At 44.8% G+C, this 27271-nt stretch overlaps 2 protein-coding genes across 8 annotated transcripts in view; one reads left to right on the top strand and one right to left on the bottom strand.

Moving 5' to 3' along the window:
- TSC2 (TSC complex subunit 2) overlaps positions 1-20712 on the bottom strand; it is a 33444-nt gene extending 12732 nt beyond the window's left edge. Inside the window, exons 1-29 of one of the 7 annotated variants that reach the window (XM_040574783.1) lie at positions 20624-20712; positions 19825-19989; positions 18858-18944; positions 18099-18209; positions 17177-17321; positions 16922-17039; positions 16398-16446; positions 15866-15991; positions 15437-15510; positions 14962-15088; positions 14166-14309; positions 13802-13939; positions 13484-13587; positions 12582-12663; positions 11531-11686; positions 11086-11202; positions 10428-10550; positions 10070-10176; positions 9328-9481; positions 8465-8587; positions 8017-8151; positions 7296-7485; positions 6779-6872; positions 6357-6459; positions 6042-6136; positions 3378-3509; positions 1451-1615; positions 656-808; positions 362-474 (exon numbers count right to left, since the gene is read on the bottom strand). In XM_040574783.1, coding sequence (XP_040430717.1) covers positions 362-474; positions 656-808; positions 1451-1615; positions 3378-3509; positions 6042-6136; positions 6357-6459; positions 6779-6872; positions 7296-7485; positions 8017-8151; positions 8465-8587; positions 9328-9481; positions 10070-10176; positions 10428-10550; positions 11086-11202; positions 11531-11686; positions 12582-12663; positions 13484-13587; positions 13802-13939; positions 14166-14309; positions 14962-15088; positions 15437-15510; positions 15866-15991; positions 16398-16446; positions 16922-17039; positions 17177-17321; positions 18099-18209; positions 18858-18944; positions 19825-19962 — 3403 coding nt within the window. In that variant the 5' untranslated portion in view covers positions 19963-19989; positions 20624-20712. Of the gene's footprint in view, positions 1-361; positions 475-655; positions 809-1450; positions 1616-3377; positions 3510-6041; positions 6137-6356; positions 6460-6778; positions 6873-7295; positions 7486-8016; positions 8152-8464; positions 8588-9327; positions 9482-10069; positions 10177-10427; positions 10551-11085; positions 11203-11530; positions 11687-12581; positions 12664-13483; positions 13588-13801; positions 13940-14165; positions 14310-14961; positions 15089-15436; positions 15511-15865; positions 15992-16397; positions 16447-16921; positions 17040-17176; positions 17322-18098; positions 18210-18857; positions 18945-19824; positions 20063-20215; positions 20354-20623 lie in introns of those variants that run through there. The other 6 variants (XM_040574786.1, XM_040574787.1, XM_040574782.1 and 3 more) reach the window with 6 other exon arrangements.
- NTHL1 (nth like DNA glycosylase 1) lies at positions 20687-26828 on the top strand. The gene is made up of 6 exons (XM_040574791.1): positions 20687-20801; positions 21167-21381; positions 23016-23186; positions 23743-23902; positions 25523-25628; positions 26318-26828. Exons 1-6 carry the CDS (start codon positions 20726-20728, stop codon positions 26439-26441), a joined length of 852 nt encoding a protein of 283 aa, XP_040430725.1. The 5' UTR covers positions 20687-20725; the 3' UTR covers positions 26442-26828.
- Positions 26829-27271: the final 443 nt, after the last annotated feature.

Genomic DNA, 27271 nt, shown 5'->3' with positions numbered 1-27271 from the left:
ATATCAGAGAAATAGTAAATCTTTTGAGATTTTTGCATCTGTGTGCATAGTATTGAGAACCTAAGAGAGCTTTACCTTGCATGTATTTCTTATAAACCACGTGGTCAGGTAGATATAGGTGGTTCTCACTGCAAGTGCTCACCACTTACCCAACTGTCAAAGCTTTCCTGCAAGGAAAGGCAAGCAGGAGGAGCACCAGCACCACTGAGACCAACAGCTGCTGCTACCTGCCCACCATTAAGTAGCGGACAGGTCCAGATTCTCAACTCAGTTTAGACACAGGTCTCTTCAGCAGGCGCTAGGACATTTAAACCTGTAACAGACCCAGCAATGGTAGTAAGACTCCAGGATAGGAATTTACCAGACATGGATCTGACTCTGTTGCGAGAGCTTCTGCAAACCTGCTGCCCAGCTTGAGATTCCAGTTTTGCTGGAGCTTCTTTAGTTTGTCTCACTTGCAAAACAGGGTCTGAGCTGTGAAAAAAGAAAAAAGATACTGGTGGTATTGAGAGAGGATCGTGTCACGTTGGACAAATAAAACAGTCCTCTTGTGGTAAGAGAAAAACCTTGGGGAAAAAAAAAGCACAGTAATAATGGTGGCCTTTTAAAGTGACTTTGTTAGGTGGAAGTTTCTAGAAATGGGAGCAAAAGTTACCTTGATTCTGTGCTGCTTTGGAACTCTCCAGAGTCTAAGCCAAGCAAGGACCTTGTCCCTGTTCCAACACTTGTAGTGATAGTCACCAGCTTATTACCAACCAGCCAGGTCTTTGTCCTTCCTCCAGCCAACAAAAACTCACCCACAGGAGACCTAAAAAGACATTTGTGATGAACACAGCTCTCAGACTGCAAAGCACAGAGCCTCCAGAGACAGCTGATTTCTTGTAACTATGTAGGATACTGTCTGCTTTCTTCCTTTTTACGGCAATTGAAACATATTCCCCAATCGATGTACACGTTACCCACCAGGATAAGGGATGAGCTGACTTTCATATCAGCAGATAGCAGCACTACCACTACAGTCCTGGCCACATGTTACAGAGCATTAAGGGAACAAGGCTTGTCTGGGCTACACGTCCCCTTCTGTAAGGGTTTCACAGGAAAAGTGCCCTTGATTTGAAGCCAGCTGGCATGGTAGTCAGTTCTATAGCAAAAACTGCTATCATCAAGCAAGGGCACGGAGCAAAGCAGTGCTCACAAACAGTGTGCCACTGGGACTACACAACCTTCAGTGCATCTCCTTCTGATCAGCTCAAGGCTGAGGACAAGGCTGGTAGGCTGCAATGGACTTCTCTCATCTAACTTCATATTTACACAAGCCAGATTTTATCTGCAAGAAATGGCTCCTAGGCCTGCCAGAATCTCAAGGGTGTCAGAGCAATTTTCCACTGATAAAGTAAAATATGAACCTCAAACAAAAACATTTCTCCCCTGGTCACCAACTGACCCCTACCTCTTTGGCACCGCAGTGAAGTTTGAAAAGACATATCGGGCCATCATATCCAGACAGGTCTCAGTGAGTTCCAGATGGAGGTTTTTTAAATTGTCATCAGCCTGAGCCATTGAATTTTCATCTGCAGAGCCCAGGCTTGAACTAGTGATGGATGTCTGTATCCGACTAGAAGAGAACGTTTCCAACTGATAGATCACATTGCAAAATGTTTATCCCCATCACCCAGAAGACAGTATGATGCAGAACCACCTGTGATACATGCATGTGCCAGAACAGAGAAGTGGCCAGACATTAAACCCAGGATGTAATCAAAATATTTTTGGATCTCCTTCATGTCGTGCTTTGTAGATTGTCACTGGAAAATGTGTGTTTTATCTTGAGACTGAGAAACACTTAAATCACCATCAACTGACTAGGTGAGGCCAGTGCTCTCTGATGTCTGGTGGCCCACGGGCAAGTGCGCCAAGCAAATAGGGAACGGCAGCACCATGCTTTGAATTGGCTAATCTATAGTGAGGGCAAGCATTCTGTGACATAAGCAACCTGCAGAGTTTCCCAGGCAACATGTTGCCCATGAGCCATAAATCAAGTCTTTCTAGACTTAACTTTATAATATTGTGGTTTACTTTTCCCTCTGTTACATCTCTTTCATAGACTGATTTTCTTTTTCTTCAAATAAACACAATAGACATGTTTTCTTTAATTTAATTTGAAATAGAAAAAAATTGCACTCTGTACAGGACATTGGCACGAGACTAGAAAGTAATTCTGCCTTCAAATTAACAAAGTTAGCAATGCAATTTAAAACAATTGCAATAACAGGTTGGATTGGGATGCTTTTATAAAGAAGACTCCTTATGCCATCATAATAAAAGCTAAGCTGAGGTACAGCCAAATTTTTACAATGTGACAACTTCTTTGGCATCACTAAAGTTAATTATCTGAGCTTTTAGTTGCTACAATTTGCTTATAAATACAAGAGAAAAAAATCACCTAATAGATTAATGAGGATATCAGGGAATCAAGTGCCAGAATTATATTCACAGTCTACTCACGTCAGTTTCTTTCCACTGAATAATGTATAGCTACAGTCAAAAGCACATACACATGCAATAAAATCCTATGGGTAGGAATCCTTAAGGATCAAGGCACAAACATTCAGGTTCAGATTTCCAATCTACACAGCAATGTTATAGACAGCAATTTAACTTTCAAGGGAAGCAATCCAAAAACAGGTTTAAAAAACTAGCATAAATCATTTCATCTTTCATGTGAGCAAATCCACGTCTGTGATTAAAACGTGTTTTCTTTAGCCATAAAAGCAATAGCTTCCTATGGGCTGAGCATGTTTCACCTTTCACTGCTCTATGGAGAGACAAATGAAGGTTTTGGTGTCCTCGTATTTTGACCAGAGTACTTCTGACAGCCCTCTCTGCATCAAAAAACAAATCCCAAACCCAGGCCAGAACTATTCTTCACAGTTGGAAAGATGACCTACACATAAGTTTGCACAGTATAAGAAGCATCTCCTGCAGCAAGTCACTGCTTAGAAAGCTGAAGTTTCAGTGGGCTTTAACCAGTATGCTCACTTACACAGAATGCAACCTTTTTCTTTTTCTTTTTTTTTTTCCCATCACCATCTTTTGCAAATAGATTTTTTTTCTTGCTAAAGCATCAGAGAACAGGGCAAAGCAGACATACACAACGCACAGGGCAATGTGGCAGCCCAACAGCTGGCATTGGGAAGCCATGGTATATCCATGATACTTTCCCAAAACCTAGACTGTGGCTAGGACCAGATTTTTAATGTGGATCAAAATCATGCAAGCATCCCACATGCAAATCCACCCTGCTTCCACCCACCCTTGCAGTAAAATTTCCAAGTGCTGAATTGCTCTTGGATTCTCCCCATTTAAAGTGCCTCTACCTGCGGACCACATGTTCAGACACACTGATGCTGCGGGATCGGAAGGCATCAACTGCAGAGGATTCTTTCAGCTCTTTCACTGGAGGAGAGTTATTCAAGCCTTGCTTTGCATTTTTGGCTAGTCTTAAACTACTAGGTGGAGAAGCACCAAGCCCCATAAGAGGTCACAGGAAGGGAGGAAATCATTGAAGGGATGTAGGTTGAAAGGTCACAGGTCACAGGGTCAATATTGGGGGATCCCGGAGGGTGATGTAAAATAAAACAAATGCCAAAAAAGGAAAATAAAAATTAAAACGTACAAACAAGCAGAGCTGAAAGCATTAAAAAGACAAACCACATTTTGAAAACAAGGTTTTAAATGTGCTACAAAACAAATGAAATTAGTACAGGTTAAAACAAAAAAACTGATTGAAATGGTTGTTGGAATACTGAACTGTTAAACGAAGGCAAGAGAATCTTATTGCTAATTTGGCACAAAGTTCTCAAGTCTGAGAAGGTTTGTGCAATTCAGCCACCTCTTGTGTTATCTCACCTCAACAATTCAGCACAGCTAAAATAAAATTGACTACTTACACAAAGACCAGATCCCCGGATCCTAAAATGCTTTACCAATACCAGGTAGCAGCACATTCTTCTCAGAGAGACAGGAATGTAACATCGTCTAACATTGTTAGGCCTGGCCTGAGCCTGAGCTTCAACTCTGAACCACAGAAACTTACCAGGGTCGGTGAGAGGTGTCCCTTGGCTCAGATCTTGAGACACTGGGGGAGACTCAGCCTGTCTGAAACTGATCCTTCTCGCACTGCACTGCATGGATGCGGGGACAAGAAGGCAAACATCCTCTCCACTGCTGCTGACTGCATGATGCTTTTGTCAAATAAGCTATCTTACTTCAGGTGGATCAAGATAACCCACTTGACTTTCAAGAGGAACAGAAAAGAAGATAAGCCTTCACACTGTCTGGTGCCAACCACGTGGCAGATGACAGTAATTAACATCTAAGAGGCACTTCAATTAGTCATAGCTGAGCTGCATGCCTGGCTGGGTACCAATATGTAGGTAACAGTTGGTTCAGCAGTTCACATTGCCCTATATAAAATGAAGATACCCATTTAACCCTTTCGAATCTTCCTAAACATGATTTATTTGCTCTCCTCCTTTCAGTGAATGAGTACATTTCAGATAGTCACCTGGATGGACTAGAGTTTATTTCTCCTCCTCCTCCCAGTGACCTCTGACAGGTTACATTTTGACCACAACTGGAGATGTGACCACAGAGAGCAGAGGCCCACCCTCTGAGATAATCACCTACACCAACACCGTGCCATTCAGCAGCCTTGAAATTGTTGGGATCTTCATCTCTTTCAACACCCAGCACCTTAGCTAGAGCAGAGAAATGCTTATTCTTTGGGGCTCAAAGCACAAAAAAACAAGCATACAAGTTTCTCAAGCAAGGAAGCAGTTATCTGCTCAAAGCTATTTCTTCTCTCATTTAGCTAGAATCTAAACTCGAACGCAGAGGCATCACTGCCATTCTGGTGTTTCAAGTTGCTGCCTGAGTACAGCCCACACTCCTTAGCAGAGATTTCTACGAAAGTGATCTGGCAGCGTTAGTGAAAGCCTTTAGATACAGTAGTATTCCAACCGGGTTGAATTTAACTTTTTTTTTGGAAAAAAAAAAGATTAGCTGAAATTCTAATTCAAGAGACAAGTGTCAAAAGGCTTCTCTTCCAAATTTCTGAATGAAAGAGGAGGTGATGGGAGAGATGAAACACAAAACAGGGTTTACAGCTATAGCGTTAGGGCAGGGATGGTGTTTCTTCATTGCAAGATACTCATTGAGCCTTGCAGTTAAAGTAGAGGCACTTTCCCCAGGGTTCAAATGCCACTGGATGCTTACTGCATATTAACACTGAAGCAAGTTAAGTGAACCAATTTAGGTATGTCATACAGGTAAAAGGACATTAGAGAATCCCTGAATGCCTTCCAAGCAATACTCTTCCATCCCTGCAAACGTTACTTTGGAAGACTACTGACAAGGTACATTCTGAGTTCTAAAGATACCAGGCTTTGTTTAAAACTAATGTACTGGTTTCAAAATTAAAAAAAAAGGATCAGGCCATTCAGCCACAGAGAAGGCAGCTGTCTGCCACCCAGGACATTGACTTGAGCAACATCACTATGGAAAACACATTTTTTGCTATCTTAATGTATACAGGTTGCTAATAAACATAATTTATCTCGCGATCATTTATAATAGTCATTAGAGATCAATTATTAAAAGGAGTTAACACTACCAATATAAATATGGTTCTCTACTACTTCTGGTATTACCCTTTTCTATTCTGGTAGCAGTGTACCTGAAAGAACCATTACTTTCCCAAAATTAACCACAAAAAACCCCACACCTTAGTGTAAAAACTTACAGAACAGACAGTGATGCCTTCATATGTACTACCAGACTGTCAGATAGGTTTGATTTCAACTTCTTACCAAACTCAGTTTGTCTTTTACCAATCCCCTGACCTAAAGAGGTTTACTTTGCTTGCTTAAATGCACTGTCAGATTTTGGATAACTAGACAGCTTCCTTCCAAAAAACATAGGAATGGTGTGAGCACGAGAACAGGGAACACAAGACCCTCCTGGAATCTAACATTATTTACCTTTTTGGCCGCTCATTGAGGCTTGTACTACGAGCTCTGAAACTGTCCTTCTCAGGCGTGTCATCAAAGGAGAGGAGGACATTCGAGCGCAAACCCTGCCAATTGAGACAAACAGGTAACAGTCTGAATGAGCAGGACTTGCAGCTGAAAGACCGCAACTGTGGCCAATGCACAAGAACTCACATTTAGTCTTGAAAAAGAAGTTAACAAGAAAATGAGTTTTTCTCTGGCTTCAAACAGAACCTTTGTACTTCTCAAACCAGTATAAGCTGTCATTTTTATTTATGCACTGTTTGATTCAGTAGTATCCATTACCTTTGTAATATAGGGGACAAAGTCCTTTCGGAAGGGAAGGCGACACCGAATGAACCACATAGCTATCACGTGATGGGCCAGGCAAACAATGTACTGGTTAAACCTAGAACAGCAAAAAGATCTCCACAGAGTTTAATGCTGTGATATGATGCCATTACAGAAGTGAACGGAGGGACTTTTCTATCTGAGAAATACTCCTTTACCCACTGTAAGTTTCAAGAAAAGAAATACAGAGTTCTATTTAAGAAAAACAGACATTTTGTCCGAGGAGATTATGTCCCACCTTCAGAAAAGGCTTGGAGATACCAGAATGAGCAATATCCAATACATAACCTTGATCCAAGTAATACAAAAAAAGCTTATCTTATTCTCTTCATTTTACAGATGAAGAAGGAGAAGAAGCGTGTTTGCTACGAACTTACTTGGAAGGGTTTGTGTACGGTAGGGAGATGGCAAACACACTGGCATACTGCTCTGCTGCAAAGTTCCTGTAGAGGTGAGGCAGCCTTGCTAGAGCTAGAACAGTTCAAGAAGAAAACCAACACAGGCGAGGTCTGAACATGAGCTGTTCAATACCAGAATTCAGTTTAATTTGAATTGTTTTCTTTCTTCTAAATCATCAGCTGACATGAATACTAACATCATGGTGTAACTTCACGCTATTTAAATTATAAGCAGCAAGGCAGGGAAAACAGCTTTGTATTTCTCATCACTGTGTGGTGGCACTGCACAAAACATGCCTCTTTCTTCACTGTGTGCAAGTGCCTTAAAGCAATAACAACCAAGAGATGATCGAACATTGATATTTTGAGGATGGTGAAAGTGCATTACCAAAAAACAAGAATTTGCTGACTAAATGGAATCAAAATACTTATATTCAATGCAAACAAAACATTTACAACTGTAGAAGATCAAACATAGAAGAACATTACAACTTACTTGAAAGAAATTCTAAGAGAGGGATTGCCATATTGGCCGTAGCAGAAATGTGGGTTAATTTAACTATTAAGACAGGAAGCGCCTTTATGATGATGTCAGGCATCTCGACACTACAGACAGAGAGTGCCACAACGCACTGGTTCGCACAGCGATAAATAAGACCATGTTCTAGGCAGTACACTATTTCACGCTAGAAGAGTAAAAAAAGGAAAAAAAAAGAAAAAAAGTCATAATACAGGGAAAGAAAAACTGTATGACATACCACCTCTTGACTTCTGTTAGCATTTCAGAATAACTTGCGAGGTATCACTACTGCAAGGCCTGTATGATACACATGAATTCTTATCCAAAATGCACTAACACAGAATCCTAAAAGCGGCTGTATGTATTCTAGGCCAAAATCTTACTATGGGACATGATCAGGTAGAAATTTTAGAAATTATTACTTAAGCTTCTGATTAAATACAGGGATGTATCAAATCCTTTTTATGGACAATTTTTGTGTCTTTCTGTTCAATTTTTACATTTACCAGGGTCTTCCAGCAGAAGGTAAAGTCACTCAATAATGTGTGAGTGGGGGAATGAGCATAGATGGAGAACAGTGAAACTAACTAACCAGTTACTGCTGCACAAAGTTAGAGAAGTGACAGAGAAGGAAATACTCCCCTATACAGGCTCAGCCCTGTCATTTCCCCCCCGATACACACAAGGTTCCCCGTACCTGTTTAGCCTTGTCCAGGTAATTATGGTAAGATATTAAAGCCGTCAGCACTGGTACTACAGCCAGATGCAAATCAGTGCGAGAAAAGCCTTCTGGGGTACCATGGAGCCTGTCAGTCGTCTTTTTGTCTGTGAGCTGATATATGACACGTTAAGTTAGAATATCTTATACTAAGAATACTGTCTAAAAGGCAGTGGAAAGGCACTGCCCATAGCTACCTTTGCACATGTAAACATACACAATACATATAGAAAGAACAAACATCGATTATTAAATACCTAAAACAACCCTCACAATAAGGGAAGGTGAGTGAGGATTGAAAACAAGCATGATAACATACTAAAAATACTATACTTCAAAATACTAGACTGAAGAAAAAAAAAATCAAAAAAATATTAAGCAAACTAAGGATCTGGTGATTATAAATCAGTAGGGCATGTGGCATTACCATATAGCTCAGTGCAGATGCCAGGAGGTCTATGTTACAAGGAGAAGTTAAAAACAACACTTTATAGCGGAGAGATTCTGGCAATTTGTTGAGGACCAACTTCAACACCTTCCAGTCTGTCTCCTGGAAAGAAAGAAAAAAAATAAGGTGAAAAATTTTTGTATGATTTCTATTCAGTTTGAAAGCAAGATCAATCACATTTCAGACATACCATTTCCTAGGCAGATGTATTTCTTGCCATGGTAGCTACATAAAAAGAAGTGACATATATTTGTCACAAGTTACTTCCTGTCTGTCATCCAGCTCTAGGTGCAATACTGGCACTGAAAACTAAAAAAACGACTTGTATCCAGACCTGACTGAGCTCAGCCAGACGGAGCCAGAATTCAACTCTCCTAACCACTAGTATAAATGAGCTTCCAGAGCAAGATACCCTCTCAGAACGCAACAATGTCCAAAACCAGCATTAATGAGCAAATTACATTTATATTTCATTAGCAACTGAAAAATTTACTAACTCTCATTATACTTCAAAAACTTGCAATTGGACAGTTTCTTTTCGTTTCAAATGCCCTTTCAGAAATAGGACGATTCTTTGATCTTTGTTTAACAAACACATTTCTACCTTTGTCTGCTCTGAAGCAGATCACAATGAAAGCCTTGCTGAGTTCCTAAAGAGCTGAACTGCTGCTCCGACTGGTGGTTATAAAGTTGTACAACTACAGACAGGTGCTCAAGGAGGAGGATTTAAGTATTGCTTTCCAGGCATTACTTAGATTCTCTGGGATGGCATTCTCTAGCCAGACATTTTCAGTTGACATATTTCATATGAAGATGGTAGCTGTCATTAAGGGGGGACATACTTGCTTCAAACACTGCAGAAGGACGCCAAAGACCATTGAGTATGGCAAATGCCCTATACGAATGGTGGTGTTCTGGGAAGGCACACTGGGACTTCCTGAAGGTGGAGAGAGCGTACCAGTCGGCTTTTTCTCAGAAGTTCTCTTCTCTGCTTCTCTGCAACATGAGAATGCAGAAAAATAACATAATATAAAATGAAGACTGGAACAGCCTATCCACATTACCTACATTAGCTACCCTATTTGGTAGCTAGTTTGGTAACCAGACAGCAACACAATACTATTTTCAATTAAAAAACATGGGATTGCCAAGCAGACCAAGGTTTCGGTTTGGTCAGCATAAATGCTTTTTCTATCCAGACCCCTAGCAAATTTAGAGAGGTATCCTTTGTGGGGTGTTACACAGAAAACATCAGAATGAGCTGTAAAATTAAAATAGCCAGATCTGGGCAAATCATTGAATCAAATCTCAACAGGAGAACTGGTTCCAGACAGGAAATTGCAAACATTTTTGTGAATTTTTGAAACAAATTCCACGGTTGAGATTGATAATTCTGTAGATAAGTCATTTTAAAAAGCAGAGTTATTAATTGAGACCATCCTAAGCTGTAACTATAGAGTTGCCTAGCAAGAGATTCGTCGGGATTTGGAAGGTTTAGACAAACTGGAGATGAACTATTAAACTCATGCAAGACCGCAGAATAGTTCTGAAAACAGCATTTGCAAAATGCTATGAGAAACCTACACGAAGTCACATAGACAGTAAGGGCTGAATCTCACTGCTCCATCCTTGTTGGAAAGGCCAAGACGGTGGAGGGAGTCAGCTCGAAGCATCAACAGGAAATCAAACACCTGCAATAGAGAAGACACTGGAGTAACTAAAAACCCAGGCCAGTCACATACTCTCCCACCTCCCATTCTCCCACCTGCAGGTACAAAGGGATTTCTTCCAGATGCTGTGGCTAGTTCCGTACTTCTGCTAGCCAAGAAACATTTAATTTTGCTTCTGACAAGCTCTACAGAACACATTGCCCACTTGTAATCTAAGATTCCCAGAGACAGCATGCAGTTCTTGACCTGCAAGTACGGGTTGCTGCTCGTACCTGCAATCTGATGCTGCTAGCAACAGCTAGGCTGTACGAGTACATATAATGGCGCTGGACGTGGTGAATCAGCATCTCGTATACCCGCATCGCATGGCTGGAAGGTAAGCTGTAGAGTTTTGTCTACAAAGGAACAGAAACACAATCTAAAGGCAGACCGACACTGGTTATTCAGAAATGTATATCTGCACGGAGAATTCAAGAACAACACAGCTAAGCCTTACTCCTGAAATCAAGATGAACAGACTGCTCTGGTCAGAACCTCTGCAGAGACTTCAGAGCAACTTTGCCTGGCTTCAGAAGGGCAGTGTTCAGAACAAACAGCTCTTTGCAACTGCTTCAACTGTATCTCAGGTATGCTACCCAAACACAGTGGATCTGTTCAAGGTTATGAGCCAATCTCCTTCTGCTACAGTTTATGAACACATCTGCCCTCCATATGTGAAAATGCACTCATATTCACTGTACAACAGTAATTAAGAGGGAAAAAAAACATTTAGCAGTCACACAATACCCAAAACAAAAGAAGTGACCAGAAAAGTTAAACTTTGAAGTGTGCAGATCAAAAGGCAGATAGTAGAAGTTATGTGAAAAAAAAAATGGAGTCAAGCAAAAGACTATTCTGAAGAACACTTGTTTAACACTCTGCCATGTTTACCTGAAGAATTATCAGGAGTCCGAGAACTGCTGTCTTGACATCCTCCAGAGAAGCTGAATATGATAGCAAATCCCTCTCTTCCAGTTCAGATGGAGATGAGAGAGAATGCGCAGCCACCTGTTTTAAAAAAAAAAGAAACACAACACAACACTTTAAATCCGCAGCACAACTTTTCTTTAATTCTATCTTGGAAGATCAAACAAGACCACAGAGAGTCACCCTTGCTGGAAATTTTGCAAGCTCTGGCATGTAGCTTGGATGTGTGTTGATAGGGTTTTGAAAGCTCTGTGCTCCATGCCTGCATCCTACAAAACCTAGCAATTTTCCAGTACCCTGCTGATCCATGCAAGTCATAAGATTCATGGGTTAGTCTCCTCAGCCACAATAAGAGGATCTGGCGAAAGCCATCACGATGCTACTGGCAGTTGAGCAAACTCTGCCTCACCTTTTCTATGATATCAAGCAAGCTGTTAAAGTGATGCGTGTTGCAGCCTTCAGCAAGGTCTACAAGTAGCTGAGTGGCCAGTTTTCGAACTTGATGGTCTTTATCCTCTGGAATGTGAGCCAGCTGAGAGATCACAACCAAGTTTATCAGCTCTTCCTGCAAGAGAACAGACTTTAATAAGCCCGTACATTTTGCTGTCAGTTTTTCAGTCAGCATGTTAAAGAGGCAAACAGAACAAAAACAACACTGCTATCATGCTTGTTCCTCAACTAACCATTCAGTTCCTTGATCTTTCCTCTTCCCTCCAGTTAAGTATTTCTGTATATCCCTCCTTCCAAACACTTAACACTTTTGTTGAACTTGGTTTCAATGTTTTGGCTTTCATCTATTCTACAGACGACGTCAACAGTCTATCTGAGCCTGGGCTAAGGGAATTCTGTGCTTTTTTGTGTTTTGGGGTTTTGTTTGTTTGTTTTTGTTTTTTTGACGGGCAGGAAACATGACAGTAATATGTTTTCACAAATCTTCAAGGAATCCAAGAAGCACCTCTGCCCCTTCTGTCCTCTGACACACTCTGGGTACATTCCAAGGAACTGAAGACATCTCCTGTCTCAGACAGCTTCCATCTTGGATCACAATTAAACTGGAAGCACCAAGACAAGTCAATCTGCCCATGTCAGATTCTGTTCAGACCTCACCTTCTTACAAAGATTTTAAATTAACTCATCATCTCTCACCCCAACCTTCTGTTCTTCCAAAACAAGACGTATATGGAATTAATGACTTTAAAACAAGGAAGCGAATCCATGAGCAAGGATGTCCTCAAAACACTTCACAGCAGCTCCCACTGCAAGTCACGTAGACTTTTACTCAGCTAAGAGCAACTGAGAGGCAAGCTCTCCTACAAGCATCCTAAAGCAATGTTTGTTGTGTTCAACATTTAAAGCAGAGTTCTGTGCATTCTTCAGTGGCAGAGATGACACCATAAAACACGCCTCAACAAAGCCTTCAAGAGCTCACATGTAATCATCAGAAACAGATAAACACATACCTCATAGAACTGTCTGTTAATACTCAGTACAAAGGACAACACATCCAGAACTTTAATACGAACGGCGCTACGACTTTCATTCCTAAAATAGGAAGAGCAAATTCAAGATGAGTAAAATGAAGTTGCTGGTATTTAGGTGAGGGGGGAAGAGGAGAAAAGGAAAATAAAACTCAATCAAACTAAGAAATTTTTTAAGAGTTAGAACATTAACTGTTAGAGGGCAACTCAGCCTTCAATTAATGTCTCTACATACAAAATCAGATTCAAGAAGAAATGGAAACTAGAATCCCAATTCAACTTTTTTCCTATAATTCAACTTTTACTGCTACTGAAGACCTGTAACTGCAGCTTTTCCACTTCCAGTCCAAACTAGGAAGCGTATGTCAGAAGAACAAGTGCTCTGGTAAGCAAATTCAAAATCAAACATACAGCAGAAAGATCAAGCTGTTCCTCAGCAACATTTCACAAATGAGACAAGTTTTTTATTGGTGCACGTTGGTATTTTAGAGCAATAACAATATTTTTAGGAGTGCCAATTCAAAGACAGTTACTACTTTAGTATTGGATAACCACATACAGCCTCAAGGCTTAACAGTAAATTCTTGTTTGGTGTCAGAACCATAAAGTGTTCTGCAGTGGAGCACGTAACTGCCTATGTTAACTGGAATAGCACCATCCAATGGAAATAAATGAAAGTAGGGAAAAAAAGGAACACAAATAACTCAGTGGTAAGATTTTCTTCTGCTAAACAAAATTCTTTCACGTACTATGCCCTGGAAATACCATACTTACTATTAGTCACTCACTAACATTAGAAATTCAGAAGACAAAGTTACTTAACATGGAAAGGTGGCAAAAAACATTTGAAAGTACCTTGTATTGATAAAATTATGATTTCATACCTGAAGAATCTCTCCATTAACATCTGCAGGTTGTGAATCCAGCCATCTTTGGCAGGATGAATGGACTGTGCTCTGTATGCTATCAAGTTTAGTACAGAAGATTCCTTTCATGGAAAGATTAAGAATTTTTTTAGTGTATAAACAAATACAATACATTCATTTTTTGTCCTCTCTCTAAGAACAAGGTTCATGCAAAAGGTAAGTCCTTGCTGACATTTTCTAACCACTTCTTATTTCAGGACTTGCAGTTTTCAACTGTACTGAGTAACAAAACTGTTTCAACTGGCTGTAAAGAAAGAAGATAACGGAAAATCTTACTGGTCTTTGATCAGCACATCTTTCCACCAGCTCAAAAAATCTCTCTTCAGAGCCATGAAATTCATTCTGGTCACAGAGTTCTTCTACTGTAGTCAAAAGATCATGTACAATGGACTTAAGTTCTTGGCTCTCTAAACTCTGAAACAAAAGGCAAAAACATTCCTAAAAGACTTCTACTTTACCAGAAAGTACTAACTTTTAAATACAAACAGAAAACTCAGCTGATAGCCACAGTATCGAGAATAAGGCCAAACCTCCATCTGACTTCAAAGTGCACTATAGTGTACAAACTGGAGATGAATTTGCAAAAATATTTATGCCAGTCTTTTAATTGAAAACATATCAAGATAGGCTCAACACTTACCTGAAGCTGTTGCAGTAATCGCTCAATGATGTCCAAAAGGATATCCCATGTTACAGCTTGCAGTTCCTTCCCATACTTCTTTATTAGACGTGTTATGGACAGAACTATCTCATAAGATACAACTGCATTGGGACATGTCATGGCCTGGAATACAAAGTGCTTCAGTTAGTTAACAGTTGGTAAGCCGTGGTCAGAAACCCTCTCAAATTCAAATGAAACATGCCTTGCTCAGTATGAAGTTAGCCTGAAGGCCAGTGATAAATAAGTCTAAGTCAATATACACAAACACCAAAGCAAAGAACCATTTTATAAAGTGGTTACACCCTCCTGCAAGCAGCTGTAGACCAGATGTCAAATACAGCCCCATCTTAAAAAGCAGGCATGTGAGGTTTTAAAGATACTAACTCTTGCCTGATCCTCTTGGAAGAGAAAATTTTAATGGAGCTCTGAAGACACTGTCCCTCAAAGTTTTGTACCACACACTAGAAAGAGTGAAAGTTTTTGCTTGATTTTTATTTTTTAAGCTAGCATCCACAACATAGATATTTTATAAAAAGAATTCAGAGTTTGCATTTCTGGCCAACAGAGATATACAGATACTCCAGAAGGAGGCCTCAGTTTTAAACCTAAAACCTCTGTTGTTTTATTCTTTCTCCACACTTCATCCAGCATACCCAATTGCTACCTTTCAGCCACAAAAAGATTTCTTTGGTGTAGGGGACTAGATTTTTGCTCTAAATCTGTGCAAGTCTAGACGTATACCTGATTAAAAAGTTCCTCCAGCATCCCATCTTACCTTGAGGAATGAAGGCAGCACTGAAGTTGGGGAATTCTTGAGTGAATTGAGGCGATGAGCACCCCAGAGAGCCATCCCAACGAAGAACACAGCTCCTCTCAGCAGCGCAGCATCTGCCATATAAGCTCTGTGAACAGATGGAAAGAAAGCCTTAGACCATGCAAGGGCACAAGACTCAATAGGAATATACACTATCAAGACAGTAATTACCAGCTGTTATACATTTGAGCCTTGCATAGCAATTTATAAACATTAAATGTAGAAAAACATTTAGTATGATTTTAGTTTTAAACGAAGGAAAAATAAATTCAGAAAAGCTAAAAAAAAATGAGCATTTCAGCAGCATAACTAGGAAGAGAATTCACTTCTAAGCACCAGAACTTTCAGCCTGTTCTTCTCAAGCCAGTGATTCTTTGTCTACCTCAATGGGGCCTCTACAGAATTGCTAGGATTTTGTTAGATCGACCTTCTTTACCTGTCTTCCATGATCCTGCACATGTTGTAGATGGCACTGTGTCCCAAGTGAGTTCCCAAAAGGTTGCGCATAAGCTGCAAATTCAAAGAGAACACTCCGATTGTTAAAACACTCCTTAGCCTAAATATGCAGTCAGCAGGCCAACCATAATTGTTATGGTAAGTAAATGTGCTCCATGCCATTTCCACACCACAACAGAAAAAGTAGCCCATCACCATCAGCTGAGACAGAAGCACAGATAAGTTACATGGAAGTGACAGAATTCACACTAACAGCGTGCTGATGCCTTAATACTTGAAGCAATTATTAATTTATTTACACTTAAAACCAAAGTGAAATTCATGGCAAATGTTTCCATGCATGTGGCCCTTTGTCTATGAGTCCAAAACAGTGAAGTCACTAGAAACAAAGCTACGAGAAAGTTCTGACCTTCCAGCACGGCTCACAGAGCTCCTTCACATTGATGGTACGGCACAAAGTGATGATAAATACTGGCAGATTCTCTGATGGCAGACAATTATAGCAAACAACGGCATCTAGGACTTGCAAGGAAATCTTTGGAAAGAGAAAGATAAAATGGTTATACACTTCTTTAGGATCAAAACGGGTCAAAACCTAAGCTGACAGACCCAGAAAAACTTCTGGAAGTCATAGGGGATAGAAATATGTTTTTTTTCTTTATTTTTTTTTTAAACTCAGAGCAGTATGGAAAGCCATAAAAAGCACTACTGAAAAACTGAATTGCTTATCAAATTCATGCATGCTCTCTTTCTTTTAGAATAAAATTAATATTTGTATAAGAGAGATGATGGCTTACAAACACTTTATAACCTTGTATTAACTCTCATCTAAGATAAGAATAAACTGGGATGAGAGTCTGATGATCTGATTTTGTTTGTAACAGATACAGTTCCAAAGAATTTCAAAGAACTCTAAGTACTGAGAGAGTGAAATTACTGACCTCTATGTCCACAGATGATGAAGTCTGAATGCACAAAATGCATATCTTGCTGTTAGGAAAGAACATTTAATTATAATTATTTGCTTAATATGATTTTAGGCAAATTACAAAGAGCCAAAACAGACAAGTAAGTTGGCGTGTTATTTTCCTTATCATTCCCCCACTTTGGCTTTGTTGATAACATTCCTAGGAACAGTACAACCTTTTATAAACAGTTAGGTTACAGATGCACTTAAATGACCTCTCAGTATGCCGCTGTTAACAAAATAGCAGACAGAGATCCTTTGTGAGACTAAGCAATGCAGTCAGGTTAATCACATGAAATGGGGAAAACACATGCAACACTAAAATAAAATGGACCTGAACATTGCAAGAAAATCAAATATTTGTCAGAAATGTCAGGTATGACCTGGAATGAAAGAGATCCAGATCAGATGAAAAAGATTCCACTTAATCTGCATATTGATCTGCAACTTTGCCCCATAAAAAGCCAAGAATAAGCATTTAGGAGTTAAAAAACTTACTGGACCATGTCAGCTACATAGTCTTCCAGATAGCAGCTGTTGAATTTCACCAGGTTTACTAAAACCAGAAGGAACTCAGAAGACAAACCAACATCCATCCACTGTAGTACAAAGTCAGCTAAAGGAAGAAAATAAATCATTACACTACGCTTTCTATCCAGAAGTGTTATCACTACTACCTTTTTCTTTTATCACTGAATACCTGCCCCTTGGCTTATTCCCAGCAAATTTAAGAGAAGTAAATACAATACTCACCTAACTCTTCTTCCAAATAAGTGATATATCGCCCGTTCTCTGTTAGAGCCTTGAACACTTCGAGCCGTTCATGCAAGTCTTCATTGGAGGGATAGTCCTTAATAACTTTAAAAAAATGTGCTCTGAGAATTCCTAATCTCTCCCCCTTAAAAAAAAAAAAAAAAAAAATTGGGGAGAGAAACGAGAGGGTAACTAAAAAAAAAAAAAAAAGACCTGGACCTGATCAAGGTCTGTAACAGTAATCTTGATGCTTGAAATTATTTTGTTTTCCTACAGGCTACCAAAGTCTTGAAAATACTTTCATCTCTACTGGCTACTGACAATAGCTCAGGACTTCTCAATCTGTCCTAACATTTATCAGAATTGAGGGTAAGTAAACCAAGGAAACTGCAACAGACTGCACTGTCAGGAGAGCATTTAAAAACAAACAGACAAACAAAACAGAATTGATACCTATTTTTTTCCTAAGCATCTACCCTTATTTTTTTCAGGATACTGAAAAGTAGGACTTTGGTCTGGTACAGTCTTATGTTTGAATAGCACACTGTGAAATCTGAAGAATTCATAGCATGCTTAACTTGGCCAGGCTAGAAACGCATCTCATACAGAACTTCTTGCACACTTGCACACTTGATATGCTGAAACATCAGAAATGGCTGCAGACTAGGACTAATATGTCTGGACAAAGACCAAAAAAAAAATTGCTTTATTATGCCTGAACTTAACCCAAAGTATTCTTTTAAAAAAAAAAAAAGTCAAGCAGATTTAAGTTAAAAGGCTGCCTCTTCCCATTTACTCTGCACAACCAAAAAAAAAAAAGAAACATGGAAAGTCAGAGAAAAAAGTTGCCCGATATTTTTCAAGTCATACTCTGAATAAACCCCAGTTCAAGTACAGTGTTTTTTCTAGAGGTTGCTTTCACCTGTCCTTGAACGATTGACTTCAGCAGATGAAGAACAGCATGTCTGGCTTCAGCTGGGCGCTCTGGCTGGAGCATATCAGCTACCACTTTCCATATAGCTTCCACCGCATGCTGAAAACAAACGTAAGAGGCAGTAGTAGGAAAGGTACGCTTCTTCTGGCATCTTCACCCAGTAGAGGCCAGTCATTAATTATGGCATGTTAATGGACAAGACCTCCAGGGATCTCATGGCTGGAATTCCCTTTTCTGAGGGACACTCTCACCTTGCCAGTCATAAGCTCAGGCGAACCACGTGTGATACCAAATCCCGGCCTGTGCAACAACCTGCACCCCAGTACCCGAAGTTCTTCATTCACACAACATTCGTGCAGAAGCCTTCACTTAAATGTGAGTTTAAAACCAATTTGAAGTTGCTTATTAACAGGACAGAAGGAGCTAGCAAACACCTCTCCTGCAGGATTAACATCATCTCCTGCAAACTGTCCTGATCAGGCCTGCGTACAGGCAGCGTTCTCTTTCCGTTTAGTTCAAGAATCCCGTCAGCTACGTGCTCCCTGCTCCGCAGCTGCTAGGCTGGACCAGACTAATTTCCTTGGCGTGTGGGCCACCCTTTTTTCAGGTTTGGACAGCAAAAAATGTTGCTTCTGGGATTACCAATTTGAAAAGACGGATTAAACTACAGGAACCTCTTACGAGAGGCCAAGTGCTGTTGTTTAAATTTTCAAGCTTCAAACATTCACTGAACACTTTGAAACCTACCTCTTCGATTTTTTTGGTTTTTGCCACTTCACAGATTTGGCTGATCGCTCGTATCCTATTACTTAATCCACATTCTATGCTCAGTTCCTGGAAAGAAATGTAGAAATAAGCTAACAGTGTATCTTATTAGAAACACTTATCCATTTCCCAAGGGGGATCATGAGCTGTTTGAAAAGGGAATTACACATTTGCCCAAAATGATCTAACTGTTAGTCATTACTGGAGCTTTTCAGGAATTTCTCCAAAAACTTTTTTCCATGAGCAAACGATGATTTGTCAGAACAAGAACTTTCACAGAACGGGAGCCAAGCAGCTTTTCATTCCAGGACAAAACATCTCATTTTCTTTAGAAAAGTTAATAACTCGCCAACTGTGGCACCCATCCATACACAGGAGGCAGGCAGGTAAAGGAGGGATGTAAGTCTGGCTCTCCAGCTTGCAGCAGCATGGCTGCTCCAGCACAGACAGTGAGGGATTCTGGTCTCTTTTTCTCCTGTATGTGTCTTCCTCCCTGTGTGGCAACTGTTCTGTTTACAGACTTGCTGGACCAATTACTGGAATCTTTTTTTTTTTCCACAAACCCATGACATCTTCATAAAACAGAAAGCTTCCGGCTTGCACTAACTGCCACTACATAAATTTAATCAAGCTCAGACTATGCATGCAAAACAACGTATTTTGAGAAAACACCCTGCAACCTGATGTAACAGAGGATAACATCACGCCGTAAAATACCCCTAAACTATTCAAACACTGAATAATTAAAATGCTGCAACTTCAAAGCACGCAAGTTTTACATCCATTTCACTAGAGTGAACTGAGGGAGAAGGTAAAAAGGCAAGATCACAGAGGGAACAATGGCAACACAAAAAGGAGAATGAGCAAGTCCTCCTCCTGACTGAGTGCCGTCTGCCTTCCCAGGCAATCCAGATTCTAGCCCCGCTGTGACCACAATCACCTCTCACACCTTGAGTATCTCTGCAGTGATGATAAACTCTGTCTGCTTGCCCTCCGATGACTTTGAACTTCCCCGGGACGTTCCCAGCCCCAAGAGATTCTTGAACTTCTCCTTCAGCCCAGAATCCTTGCTTTGAGGCTTTGCCATCGCTGACAAGCGAGCAGCGCCGAGCCCCTGCAAACACAGAGCGGTTTCTGTTAGGGGAGGCCCGGGCAGAACCTTCAAGCCCAAACCCACCCGTGCCAGCCTCCACAACGCGGCGTTTAGCACCGGCTCTGCTGTTTCGGGCCATTTAAAGGGGGAAGGAGCCGAACGCTGAGGGTGAAGCAGCGAGGAGCCTGCCTGAGGAACCCGCGCTGCTCCTGCACCTCCGCTAAACCACCCGACCGCCTGCTGCAGCCCGGGCGGGCACGAGCCCAAACCCCTGCCCCCGGTGCGAGGACCACACGGTGCCGTCACCTCACGGCGAGCACCGAACGTGCCCGAGCTCCCCGGGGCTGTCCGGGGGGGGGGGGGGCGGCAGGCCCCGGGCGGGCCTCGCAGCAGCAGCACCGCCCTTGCAGCTCCCCCGCCGCCTGCCCCAGCCTCAGCCCCGCTCCCCCCGTCCCACCCCGGGGGCAGGGCGCAGGCCCCGGCACCAACGGGGACGCAGCGGAGCCCCCCCCCCCCCCTCGTGCCACAACCCCCGGGCCCAGCGGAGCCCTCCCCGGCCCCTCCCCGGTCCCCTCCCGGTCCCCTCAGCCCGGCCCCGGTCCCCTGCCGGAGCCGCCGCCCGCCCCCCCCCTCGGCCGCCGCCGCTGCTGCTCACCCGCCGCAGGCCCGGCCCCGGCCCCCCGCCCCCGGAAGCCTTCCCCGCCGCTTCCGTCGCCGTTCCGCCGCGGGGCGGCCTGGGGCCGGTAGTACCGGGGCCATGTGTGCGGCTGGGCCCGCGGGAGGCGGCGGGCGGGCGGCCCGGCGGCTCGGCAGGGCCGGGGCTGGGGCCGGAGGTACGGGGAGGGGAGGCCGCGGCCCTCCCGGGGAGCCCCCGGCCCGGCCGTGCTGCGGGCAGAGGGGGTCTGGGCGGCCGTGACGGCGGCGGGAGGGAGGCTGCGGCCCGGGGGGGGCTGTACGGCCTGCCCCGGCCCTGCCCCGCCCTGCCCCGAGGGCCGGGACGCGAAGCCCCGCTGGGCACCGGCCTCCCCCGGCCCCAGGCCCCTTGCCCCGGGGGCTCCCAGCTCCGGGGGTGCCGCTGCTTTGGGGTTGCGGGAAGGGGACTCGGTCCCCCACCGGGGCTCCTGGCTCAGGGCCGGTGATGGAAGCTGGGGGCCAGGGATGGTCTCTGGGCTGAGCGCCTCTCTCCTGCCTCTTGCAGCGAGCCGGGCCCTGAGCTCTGCCAGCGCCCCGAAGCGCAGCAGGAGGGGGAAGAGCGTCGCCATCGCCTACGAACCTGAGCCCCCGGGGCCAAAATGGGAGCCCGAGAACTGGCGGCAGCAGCTGGAGCGCATCCGGGAGATGAGGAGGGCCAGAGACGCTCCCGTCGATGAGATGGGAGTGGAGAAGTGCTATGACAGCAGCGCTCCTCCGCAGGTAACCCTGCTCTGCCAGGCGGGCACCTGGAAGCGCAGCACCCCGGCCTCCTCCGGGCTCGAGTTGCCCCTGGTTTGGATATCTCCAGAACAGAAGAACAAATACAGGGCACGTCTGGACTCTAGGCTGGAATGGGCCCACCAGAGGTTGCTGCATAGGCACACGTGTGAGAGAAATAGCTTATCCTGCTGGTGGAGTGGAGTCAGCTGCTCCCTCTTCTGCTCCTGGCTCGGGGGCTCCAGGCAGTCCCCGTGTCGTGGTGCTGGGTGCTGTCAGTTCTCTGCTCACATTCAGCCCGTGCTGGGCGTTAGAGGCTAGCTAGCAAACACATCTGTGAAGTGCCCTTTTCCTCTGCTTAAACCGTCAGAAGAGTTACCGGACTGAACCAAGAGCAGGGGCTGAGGCAAAAATGAGACAATTTGGGAGCTGGAGGAGAAATCCTGAAAATGCATTACAGCTGTCTTTCAGAGCAGGCTGGCCAGGCATGAAGGCGTGTTCCTTTTTTCTTAAAAAGTCTGTGTAGGAGCCCAAGGAAAATATCCAGCAAGATGGCTTCTAATACAGGGGAGAAACAGTACAGGGAGGTGAGGGGAGCTGAGAAAAAAACTTTCCAGGCTGCTTTAGTGCTCTTCAGAGCAGCACAGAAGCATAGATTGTCTTCCTTCCCTCTCGCAGTCGTCCTTAAAGGAGATGCTGGTTGAAAGGCAGGGTCGTGCTGGGACGGCAGCATGCTCCCCAAGCCTGGGAACACAATCAAAGGCCCCAAATGGCACCTCCCGCTGAGGGCAGCATTTGCATTGGTACAAAAAACAGAGCGAGGCGAGGACGTGGCGCAGCGCGGGGCTGTAGGGCCGTGCTCTCCTGTGCGTGGCCAGCGTGGGGACACGGGGATCCCACGGGCAGGCTCGGAGGGGTTGTGCAGGTACAGCTGCAGTGCAGGTAGCACGTCCCTCCTGGCTGGCGTTGAGCCTGGGATCCTGCATGACAAGGAAATAAAGTTTTTACCCCAGGGGAGCAGGATTGTTGCTTCCAACATAAAGTGGATGTTGTAACCCTCATTACAGCACCGACACGCTTCACACAACTCCTGATGTCATTAGAGGAACTTCTGGGTTTTATGTTCCATTTCCTGGTCTCTGACACTTTAATTGGGTTTCCCAAGGAGCTCACTGGAGCAAGATGCCCAGTTCCTACTGATGCCTAGTGGAAAAGGAACAGGATTTTCAAAAACTACTTTATACCACAAGTTATATATAAAAAAAATCAGACTTTTGTATTTCTATGACCTGTGGGGTCTCCTGAGAATCCTGTTATCAGGAAAAGCTTAGTCTGGCCCTTCATGGCCAAGCACTGGTGTCCTTGGATGTGAGATCCCAGCACACAGGAGCTGTTCTTTGCCCTTTTATGCATGCTGACTGCTTAGATTGAAGGTGTTTTTTTGTCCCCTTTATTGTGTGATAGCGGTAAAAGGTTACATACAATTTCAGCCTTCCATTCTGTTATGGATGGATAGGGCTGAAACAGCATGGGTACGCATTGTGCACTGGAATAAAGATGGTGCTGGGTGGGAGAACCTCACCCCAGAGAGCAGGATCCTCTGAGCCTTTTGGTGTCTCCCTGCTCCTTCCCCCCAGGTCATGCGCTACCAAGTCCTGCTGTCGCTGATGCTCTCGAGCCAGACCAAGGACCAGGTGACGTCTGCTGCTATGCTGCGCCTCAGGCAGCGCGGCCTCACGGTTGACAGCATTTTGCAGATGGATGATGTGACGCTTGGGCAGATCATTTATCCTGTAGGATTCTGGAGGGTGAGTGCAGGACCGCAACAGCACCCGACAAGCGTGTGGAGAAACCTCTTCCACCTTCCTCAGCTCCCATGTAGCTGACAGAGACCGCTCAGAAGCCATGGAGAGGAACATGGGGTGGGTGGCTTGGCCTTCGCAGGCTGTATCTCGTGGCCAGTGGCTGTGCTGAAAGCAGGTGCTGAAGGCAGGAGGTGGGTGTGAATCAGCCCTGCCCCTGAGACTTACCCCAGCCTGTGTTCAGCCTCTGTTCCATGCCCCGTGGTGATCTTTTCCCTGGAGTCGAGTTACAGGCTGTATTTTATGCCGGTTTTAGCAATTTGTATTCACAGCAAGCTTGTTTGCTGCAGTGCCTGCAGAGTGCAGAGGAGGCTAGAGCTAATCAGCTTTCAGCGTTTTCAAGGAGAACTCAAAGACCTCCGCCACCCCTCTGCAAACTCCAGTGCCTGGCCTTACACATAATGCACACTGAGGAATGTTTTTATTTTTTCTGAGCTGTTTGTCTCTTTTCTCTGCATTGGAGGGCAACTTGTCTTGTCTGCTTTTCCCCTTGGTTTTCCAGAACAAGGTGAAGTACATAAAGCAGACGACAGCCATCCTGAAGCAGAAGTACGGGGGCGACATACCGAGCACTGTGGAGGAGCTGGTGAAGCTGCCAGGAGTGGGGCCCAAAATGGCCCACTTGGCCATGAACATTGCCTGGAACAGTGTGTCTGGGATAGGTAGGTTGGACTGTATTTTCCACATTCCTCTCCTCCTAAATCCTGCCCAATCCATCCCTGGGTAGAGGAGATGCATTGCAAGCTGCCTGCCCCGGGAGCCTGATGGTATCACTTCGATTGTGTCATCTGCAGACTTTATGTTGTGTTTGGGTGGGTGCGGGATGCAGCCCTCAGCTACTCACAGTGGATATGTTGCTAGGATTTAAGCATGGACTGTTTTGCCCAAAATTTGAAGGAAAAATCCCCAACTAGAGTTCCTAAGTTCCACTCCCTCCACTCAGATGCTGATAAGCAGAGCAAGTATTGCTTAATTGGGTAGGCATCCAAAAAGATGTACCAGTAGAGTAATGCTTTGAAATCTCCTTGGAGTCAAGTGAGAGGGAGTTGGGGGTAATTTTGTGATTTGTAGATAGTTCTAGGATAGTCTGAGGCTGGTTTGTTGTTGGTTTTGTTTTTTACCAAGGTTGTTTCTGTTTAAACAAATCTTGGTTAGGATTTTTTTTTGTTTGGCAAGCCTTTAAGAGGGCAGAAGCAGGGCTCAGCCTGCAATGCCGGTTGGTTGAAATCAGTGACTCACAATGAGTTGGAAAAAGAAATGGTCTCAGGCAACCTGCAGGTACTGAATTTCTGATGTTTTAGTTCTTGCAGCTGGGCCCCTTCAGGAACGGGACCAGGGCTGCACTATGCAGCCGGCAGATGGAGCTGGGAGATCAGCGCAGCCCAAGGACCCTGGGGACAGATTAATATTCCAAGAGTATTTGCTGCTTAATGGAGGGCCCTGGGAAGGCCGGTAACGGTGCCACCTGATGACCGCCTGCCGCTAAAGCCAGCACACAACCCCAGGGCAGTGCAGGCAGCAGCTGACCCCTGCAGCCCCACTGGTGTTTGCCAGCTGTGCAAAATGTGGCTCCTCTGCAAGTCAGCAGCATTTGGGGGCTGTTTTCTCCCTGCTGTGGGGGAGGGAAGTCCAGTGGGAGCCAAACTAGCCAACTGTTTTCCAAATAATTGTGTGTTCAGTTTTGATTTAGGAGGCAAGACTTAGTCTTCCTGTTTACAGCAGTTTCCTGGGTTTTGCCCAATTAGCCATAGAGACAGGTTTATCGCTGCTGATCTAACAATAATATACTTTGCATTCTGAGCTTTTTAGCTCAAAGCACTTTCTAAACATTTGTTTAAACCTCACAAACCCTCTTGTGTTAGTAGGCATTATGAAATGTGTTTTCCATCTGGGTAAACTAAGGGGCAGAGATTGCAACTTGCGTAACATCAGCTGAAACACCCAGAGGAAGAGAACCCGGGACAGGCTGCCCCGTGCCTGCTAGATCAGAGCGCGGAAACCTTTGTAGGAAGGCTGTGGAAGATCGTGTCAGTGTGTTGCTAGCTGTGTGGTATGAGATATCCACCCTGTCTGCTGTTGGCTCTGCGCCTAGGAAGAAACCGGCATGTTTGTTCTGCGGGCGAGCCTCCCCTTCTGTTTCACCTGCCGTGTTGCTGCAGGGTCACGGAGGAAGCCCACTGCAGGGTGCTGAACCTGGTTTGCTGTGACAAGCGGCCCTGGCTGCGCTCTTTCCATTCAGCCATGTCTGCCCCCCACCTAAACTCTGGGCTCTCCCTTCCTAGCTGTGGACACCCACGTGCACAGGATCACAAACAGGCTGAAGTGGGTGAAGAAGGCGACCAGATACCCTGAGGAAACTCGGGTAGCGCTGGAGGACTGGCTGCCCAGGTGAGGTCTGAGCCCCCAGCCTCGTTCCTCGATACCAAGCCCCTGGTTGGAGGAGCCACGCCTGCACACAACCCTGCCGACGGCATTTTCAGTGGCCGCAGTCCGGGCCTCCTTTTTATGGAAGGACTTGTCTGCAGGTGTCTCTCCTCTCCCACAGGGCTGCTGCAGCAGCATCTCAGCTACTGGGTGGGTTCCCTGCTATCAGATGTGTGTGTGTCAGTCACCACTAGTTCAGGAAGGTACCTGCAGGCCTTGGTGCCATACTCTTTTGCCTAAACAAATTTATTATGACCCAAGCCAGATACGTTCTGCACGGGACCTTGCTGAGTCTAACGGCCACAGCACTATCAGGCCACGGTTAGATTCTGGCCTTCACTGAGGCTTAATTTTCAGTATCAAATGCCAGTTGACAGGTAGAGCTCTCCAGTCTGTCATATCTCCACATCTGGCACGCACGCAAGAGAACGACCACATGTGCTTTGTGTGGCTGTCCTCTGCCTCTCCTCCCTCCCTCCCTGCCAAGTTCAGAGGGCTCAGGAAAAGCTAGGCGGGCTGTTCCTAGCAAGCGGCAGCTTGGGCAGCCAAAAGGAACAAGCAGTGAGTGAAAGGTATCCACTTACAGGCACGATCTGTTCTTTAACCCCTCTGAGCAGCTGCACTGGAAAGCTCACTTTCTCCTCTCACTACAGGGATCTCTGGAGGGAGATAAACTGGCTCTTGGTGGGCTTCGGCCAGCAGACCTGCCTGCCCGTGAATCCTCGCTGCAAAGAATGCCTCAATCAAGATATTTGCCCAGCTGCTAAGAGACGCTGAGGGAGCATCCTGGCTTCCTAGAGCAACAGAGCTGCTTCGGCCCAGCAGCAGCCCAGAGCTGAGCTAGGGCTGCTGTGCTTTGCACAGGGCTGACTGTGTGCCTGCAGGGAAATGGGAGAATGCTGCTGCCGCCAGCTAAGCATCTCTGGAGAGGGAGAAGCTGCTGGCAGTGGCTGAGCTCTCAAGAGGAAAAAGGGTCTTTCAAAGTGCAACAGTCCTGCTGCGTCAGTGCTGCCGGCTCCAGCCCCCGGGTGAATGCCTGAGTGTGCCGCGGCCGAGCAGCAGGCTGTGCGGTGTCAGGAACAGCTGGAGAGGAGTGCTTTGTGCTGCAGGATCTGCTGCTGCTTGTAAATACACATTTAATAAAGGTGCTGGGTTGTTTTTTAACACGTGTGCGGTTTGCTGGCATCTCTGCCACACGAGGCAGGGGGAGGAGAGCTCCGATGGCCTCACCGCAGCGTGAGCCCATAGCAACCAGCCCCGCCAGCTGAGAGCAGGCTGCTTGCAACCTGCCAAGTTGCCTGCCTGGTGCTGGCAGCAAGAGAACCATGGTCAGTAAGGTCCAACTAAAAGCTTCACAACCCAGGGCCAGAGGCAGCCACTGCCTGGACAAGTGACCTTTGAGTCCTGCTAGCACAGGACCCTAGGGAACGCAGTGCACAGTGAGCAGGTGACAATCTAGCTTCACGCTCTTACTTGTCAGATGTGTGCTAGCACAGCTTACATAGCCACAGGATCCAGGTTAGTGTGTGCCTCAGAAGCTGACAGAGGGGCCACCACCCACGTGTGTGTTTTGTTCTTCAAAGAAAGGGCAGCACTGACTTCATTGT

This window comes from Cygnus olor, chromosome 15 (genome assembly GCF_009769625.2).
Source record: "Cygnus olor isolate bCygOlo1 chromosome 15, bCygOlo1.pri.v2, whole genome shotgun sequence".
Taxonomy (NCBI): Eukaryota; Metazoa; Chordata; class Aves; order Anseriformes; family Anatidae; genus Cygnus; species Cygnus olor.
This window is presented reverse-complemented; position numbering and strand designations above follow the sequence as displayed.